Source organism: Olea europaea, chromosome 9 (genome assembly GCF_002742605.1).
Source record: "Olea europaea var. sylvestris chromosome 9, O_europaea_v1, whole genome shotgun sequence".
NCBI classification, from domain to species: domain Eukaryota; kingdom Viridiplantae; phylum Streptophyta; class Magnoliopsida; order Lamiales; family Oleaceae; genus Olea; species Olea europaea.
Window position 1 is genome coordinate 12,985,665 of NC_036245.1, and position 7,805 is coordinate 12,993,469.

Genomic DNA, 7,805 nt, shown 5'->3' on the forward strand with positions numbered 1-7,805 from the left:
CTATTGTTCGCTTTAAGAGTCTTAGTTGTTCAATTGGTATCAAAATTTAATTTAAGCATCGTATGAGATAGGGGATGCAACAAAATGCCGTAAGATAAGCAGAGGTTCATTCAAAGCTGACAAATATAATGGCTTGGACATAATGACTTGGATTGTTACATACCAGGATTACAGAGATCTTCAATTCAAATCCTAAAGGACCCTATAGAAAGTTTTGAGTAGACGGGCATAGAAGCCTGGATGGTAACCATATCATACTGTGTTTTCCTTATTTAATTTGTTCTTTCAAGTTTTCCCTTTTAAATTAAGCTGAATGGAAGGAATATTTCTGCCTTTTCCGAAATATCTAGGCCATAATCTTCATGTTTGATCATATGAAAATCGTGAACGTCATTCTTTAAGATTGTTCCATGTTACAATTCGTTTAATTAGCAGATTGCAGATGTTTCCACTTGTCCCTTTCAGAATTGCTGATAGAACAAAAGGAAGATGTGTGATTTCTAAAAACAAGTTTTGTGCAGATGGATCATAATTTCCTTAAATTATAAAAAGGAAGAAGTGTCTTCTGTTATCTTTCAAAAACCTACCTAAATTTTGTATCTGAAGTACATCTTTCATTCTAACTTCTATTCTCATCTGTTCTACTTTTCCTCTTTGTTTTCCGATAAGCTAGAAAACTTCAGGCACACTATCCAACTTTGGCATCCATCCTCTGCAATTCGTGTAACCAACTCTGTCAATGGTATCGACCTTCCGTGTGCTTTCTTCCAGTACTATATCATCAACTGAAACACCTCCTTTTCCTAACATTGCCTGCAGATCTTGTTTGCTGATGACAAGCTTGATCCTAACTACTCCGGTTGATTCACGAGCTTCTTCTACTGAATCTGCAAAACGAACTGTCTTCTTCTTCTTCATCCGAGGTGCAGGAGCCACTGGTAGAGGCAGAAGGTAATATAACTGACCTCCTAGCATTTTAGCATTTGGATTCATGTACTGTGCTACTGGAAGTTTATCTGATATTGCATGGTGAGAAAATTCTGATAAAACTTGATGAACTTCTAATGGGGCCTTGTATTCAAGGATTTTCCCATCTGTTTTTATGACTTTGATAACCTTTGCCTGCAGAGCTAAGCAATTTCCCATGGCTATGGGAAAATTGCTTTAATGGAGAGAACTTTTTTTATGCAGATTAGAAGTGGCTTCCAAGTTAGATTTGTGGGAGTAAATTTATAAGTGAAAATGATGAAAGAAAGCCCTCAAAATCTTTGAATATTACAAGAAAAAAACCCAATTGCACTTTGGGGCCCATCTCGTTGATTTTTGTTCCTGTGCTAGCCTAGGGATCATGAGCTGTGATCTCCACATTGAGATTATCATATGATCCATTGAATCTTAAAAGAGTCAAAAAGTTTGCAATTTGCAAACTATTGAAGTTATATTGCTAGCCTTTCTATTGTGCTAGTTAATTATAGCTTTTAAGATAAGTGAAATTGAATTATAGTAAGAAAATCACTTCATAGTATAAGAAATAAGAATATTCATTTTAATATGGCAAGAGAAGACGACGGTTTTCTGAATTTTGTTGTCTCCCATAAATCTTATTTATGAGATTCTATGTATTAAACCACTGAATGATGAGGCGTTTTGAATGTAAAATATAAATAAATGAAAATTTTCATTTTCCTAAGAATTTAAACTCTTAAAATGAATTAATTCAAGACTCGGGGCTATGCATCTTGTAGGAAGGCTTTTGAAGTCTTGACTTAGTCAAATTTCCTAATGACATGTTTAGTAGACTAGATTAGATGATACTCGACAATATAAAAAGCAAATGAAGTAAAATTGTGTTCAATTTGATATCTAGTCCTATGCATCAACATACAGTAAGAAACTATAAACGTTAAAAATCCATAAAATGTGCAAACTCGTTTTTGTGTATAGAATAAAATATTGCTAAAATGACATCGCACTCCAACATTTAATTAGAAAATTCCAAAACCATATTATTGGAGTGATTATGATTAAATTAGGATTAGGACAAGAGTAACAATTCATGGAGTCCCCATTAATGTGGTAAGTGGATGATTACCAAACTCCATATTTAAAGGGAAATTTCAGTTAAGATCCAGTGAGACCACTTATAGTTAGTGGGTGATTGCTGTGTATCGTGGTTGACTCCACTTGTGCAACATTGACCATCTGCTGGACCCTCTGATCAATATAAGATCAATGATCAAACTGAAATCGATGATTTGCGAGGACAAATATGATATTTTGGTGGTAATCCCTCGCTTAGTGTAGGTGTAGGGTATGGGTCTATGCATGTATTTTGTGTAAATTATACTATTTGTACACCTCTTTTGATGGATTGATTGACAGGTATAAATAAATAAATAAAATATAGCAATTGAAAAAACAATTTGCCAGAATTTATTTATTTATTTTTTAAATCTGTCAATCTACCTCTAAAATTGTCTATACATGTAGCACATCGCTATTAATTTAAACCCGGGTATTGGTTGATAGGGTCTTTATCCAAATAGATCATAACATCCAAAACTACTAAAACAAATTTGATTCTAATTTGTCTTTTACACGGTGGTTTGATAAAAATAAAAAATAAATAAATAAAAAATTACAAGAATTTTAGCAAACCTTAATAAAGGTTAATAAAGTACTGTCACCGTCCCATAAAGATAGCTGTATTTCTTTTTTTTCATACAGATTAAGAAAATTTAGTTAAATAGTTGAAATAATAAATTTTACTATAATTTTTCCCAATATATCCCTGCATTAATGCAATCAATATTCAAGGTAATTAAAATTATGCATGCTATATTCAAGACAATTAAAATAAATATTTGTGATAAATAAGTACATTAAATAGGGTCATGTTAAGAAACTATTATATTAACTACACTCTCAAATAAAAAACTTGGCCATAATTTGGGACAAACGAAGAAAAGGAGAACATGGCTATATTTATTGGACGGAGGATGTATATATTTAAAAGTTGATAAAAATTATGAATTCCATAAAAGTATGGTCAACCTTAAAAAAAACAAGCATTAAATAGAATATTACATGTGGTGAGGTAAATATGAAGTACTAAAACTTCGAGTCTTAATTTGATTTCAAAACAAAATTTTACTTTGTAGTTTGTGCTTATCTATATTGATTGATTCACGTCTTACGATATTGAAATTATAGTTATTTTTTTGTTTAACATTTTAGGACATATGCCCCTAAAACTCATTAGGGATGATTAACAATTAATTTTACCGTGCGATAGTTCCTGAAATTCATTTAATCTATAGATTACAAGTCATTTATAAAAAATTCTAAATTTTTTTTTAAAAAAATTGTAATTTCACAAAATAAAAGTCAAAAAGGAAACGTTTTCTTGATGAAAACTTATCATTAGCTAGGTATTTGTTGTAATCAACAGAATTGTACTTGTACCAGTACAAGGCAGCCAACCATGGGTGATTTGACAAGGCTTGGCTTTATTTGACCAGAAAGGAGAAAAGAGAGGGTACTCCACTTGCTGTATTAAGGCATTTTAAATTTGTTTGCTCAAATGGGTTGCTTAGTGCCGTGTGATGTTATCAATACGCATGTCTGATATAAGGGAAGGGATATCCTATTAAGAACACATCCAATCCTACACTAAAATTTGCACTATTTTACATCAAATTTTGTATCAAAGTAAAAATATCTCCAATCTATTACACCAGAAATTGCATCAAATGAACAGTATTTAGTCATTTTCTTCATTTCTCTTATTTTTAACAATTTATATAACTAAAAAAATTATTTATTTATTCGATTTACTACTATATAAATTATTACATACATAGTTACATTTTTTTTAATGAAAATATGAAATTATTTAATATATTTAAAAATATAGTAAAATTAATAAAAATACCACAACTAAGAAAATATAAATCTTGAAATTATGGTATGGAGAAGTCGACCTAGTGTTTAATTTAATTATTAGAATTCATATATTGATACGATAAATGTTCAATTAATGCATTTCGTTTTGAGTACTTTTATTTTAATTCGTTCATCTATTATTATTAATTACGCGATTAAAATTTATTACAAATGATGATCATCAATATTATTATTATTATTATTATGAATTAAAATTTATGTATGATGTAAAATGATACAAATACCCTTCATATCAACTTGATCATACATGAAAAAAGGGCAAAATGGACTTTTATCACATTTGGTGCAAAATGGTGCAAGATTTGGTATTGGCCATGCAATATTATTCACTTGCACTATTTTGCACCAAAATGGTGCAAGATTTGGTGTTGAACCCTGCTAGGCGTACAGGTCCCTGTGCCAGGGCACACATAATATGTGGGGCTCACGTAATATTTTTTTTTAATACATGTGGGGTCCCTACACAGTGAGGGGCCCTATAAAACATTGGTAAAAATGCCTCTGTACACTGAGCTTTTTCATTTGGTGTTGGGTTGGAGTGGTGTTTTGGTGAAAAATGGTGAAATTGGATGGAAAATAGTGCAACACTATTCACTTACACCATTTTGCACCAAAATGATGCAAGATTTGGTGTTGGGTTGGAGTGGTAATTTTGGTGAAAAATGGTGAAATTTGATGGAAAATGGTAAAATTGTAGAAGGGTTGGAGTTGCCGTGAGAAGCCAACAGAGGAGAAATTTAATTAATATTATAACTCCATTATTTACAATTTATATAATTTCAACCAAGCAAGGTTGAAAAGTATAAAAGCAACACGCAAGGCAGACATTGAGATGGAACAAAGATTCCCTTCTCATTAAATCCCCAAAAGTCACTATCTACTTTGCCACCCACACTAAAAAAGAGCACTACATTTTCACCAACTTCGTTTGCATCTACTTGGGTGCAACGTTGTTTTTCCTCCTGGGCCACTATCGGCCGATATGGCACGGAGGATCAAGACGCTTGTCACCGTAATATTGGGCGGCCACCACCTAACAGAATTTTGATTTCCCCTCCTGCTTTTTTGGGTGCGTGTTTTTAGACTCATTGACCGATATAATTCTAAAGTACTGTTGTAAAGTCCTTGTTAATTGTGCATCAATCATGGTTAGAGAAGATTTGCATTTCTCGCTTCTAGATAATTAGAATTTTGTGAAATTTGTTTGGCTCTCAAATCGAGGTGAATCTTTTGAATAGTTTGAGTATTACTCTGAACTCTAAGTGAATTTCTTATATTATAGTTGACAAACTATTCCTCTAGGACTTGAGTGGATATATAAAATCTCGGTTGGTTGAGGAAATCAAATTGAGCTTTATGTGCAATTATTAAAGAATGTGAGACTTATAACAACAGGACATGGCGACATTATTCATACCATCTATAAACCAAAAATTTTCAAGATGCATGGTGGGACCAAAATAACCTTATTTCTCGTGTTCGCCCTAGTCTAGTTCAAGGTCGAAACCAAATTCTCCGTCCTTGGTCCAATTCCCTCACCAACCGCTGAATTCCACATTCCATTTTACCATTTTTTTTTTTATTGATTATGATATGTTGTGATCCTATAGAGGCCAATCAAAGGTTCGATAAAGTTAAAATATATTTTTATGAGGAAATTACATGTATTACTCATTTTAAAATAATAATTCATATAATAAATTCCTACTTTTTTTATATTATTATTACTGCATTTCATAAAGTAAAAAATGAAAAACAAAAAACAACTTATACTATATTTATTAATTTGACAGCTTATATCACTCCACCAAACAAGCCAATCTATTTACACAAATAATGTTGAAAATCCCCAAATTATTGTCTTTTACCATGGAAAATCCCCAAATCTAGATAACCATCTTTGACCAAAATCAAAATTCCAAATCCACTAATCCAGAAAATCACAAATTATCCCATGGATCACTCACCTTCAAACCTCATATTGTGAAATCCATATTCTGAGTATCAAATAAATGATCTTTATAATTGAATATTGAAGAGAATGGTGTTTTTATCAATGAATATAAAAACCCTGTTGAAGGATTAGAGAAGCACAACTCGAGGAAAGTTTAGCAAGTAAATATGAAATAATACAGTCTATAATCAGACAATTCTGTTGAATAATGGCACCCCCTAATCATCGATATTTCTAGTCGCCGCTTATCTATGGGTCCCACCATGGACAAACAAAAGAAGGTGAGTTGTTGTCTCACATATTTAGTATAAAGTAATCCTATTCTGGAATTATTCGCACTTAGCCTGTATATGCAGCTCTTTAAAAAAGAAATTTCTTGTCAATTCTCACAACGACAACCAGTTATTCCAAGTTTCATGTTTTTCTTTGATTTGTTGTGTAATTTTACACTCCTACGTTCCATGATGACCACGAGAACAAAGACTACCATTTTTTGTCCATGTTAACATAATTCATGGTTGTTAAATTTTTTGTGGTAGCGTTACTACTAACACGTTACAAAGTGAAAAAATAAAACTATTACACCTCAAAGCCCATAGTTAATTTGTGTTTTTTCTTCAAATGATTACAAATATGTACGAAAACACCACCAATAACGTCTCTCTCTCTCCCTCCCTATATATATATATATAATTTAAATTATGTACATGACACATTACATTATCCTTTTTCCCACGACATATCTGTTTCTGCCAACCAGATCATGTAAGTAATCCCCATTTACATTCCATATTACATGCATGAATGTGTTGTGCTTATCTACGTTACCCATTACAACAATTTACATCATTTCACTCATCCCTAAACCTTGATCAAACTCTATCAACTAATTTGCTCAAGTTGTACAACCCAAATGCAAGGATGTAATTAGTTCTCCTGATTACTTTTAGTGTTTTCCCCCCTTATATATTTTTTCGAAATCCATAATGTGACATGCCCAAATCGGTGTGCGTATGGCTGTCCTCTATTTAATCCATCTATCTTTTCAGATGACCATGCCATTATGATATAATGTGGATTGCACGTCTCTAATTGTAGGCGTTCTTTATGTTTATAAAGCGTGTTAGATTTCACGATTTGATGCATTTTCCATAACTTCTCTAACTGCGTTATTTGGATTGATTAAAAATGTGAAAAAGACGTTATAAATTACATCCCATTATTAAAATATGATGTTGACCTCTCCCACTCCTCAACACTTAACTTCTGAATGACTAAACTGGGTATAGCCGTACAGTTGAATTAGTGAAGTAGTGGGTTCTCATCACAACATCTTGGAGCCTTTAAGTTAATATAATAGTTCTATTTTGAAAGGATCTAATGATTCTGTTTTGATTATGTTGAAGTTTTCTTATAAAGTATTGATGCTCAACTTCTAATTTATTTATCAAAACTGTTTCAATTCAGAATTACTCATAATTTCCACACATAAATTTTGCCACATAAATTATCCATGCAATATAGTTATGAAGGCTTACAGCGCACGGGATTTAATGTGAATCTGTTATTCAACATGCTTAAAAACAGCACATGAATTTTGCAGAGCAAAAATCTGGAAAATGAACATTAATATGGCAATAATTTGCATCTTCATTCACAATTTGAAAAACATCAACAACAAGAGTATAGGCCAAATATATGTAAATCTACTTTCATTATTAAATAGAAAGATAATTCAACCGGAAAACTAAGGCCCTGTTCTCTTTACCGTTTTCGGGTCGTTTTCTGTTTTCGATTTTTCAAAACGGTGAAAACGTGTTCTCTTTCCCGTTTTCGAAAACGAATTTTCGAAAACAAAAAAAAATTTGTGAAGAAAACACAAAAC

The 7,805-nt window shown here is 31.9% G+C and overlaps 1 protein-coding gene across 1 annotated transcript; it reads right to left on the reverse strand.

The window, feature by feature from the left end:
* Nucleotides 1-669: 669 nt before the first annotated feature.
* On the reverse strand, nt 670-1,146 carry LOC111399974. The gene has a single exon (XM_023027453.1). It carries the CDS (start codon nt 1,144-1,146, stop codon nt 670-672), a length of 477 nt encoding a protein of 158 aa, XP_022883221.1.
* Between the last annotated feature and the right edge of the window lie 6,659 nt (nt 1,147-7,805).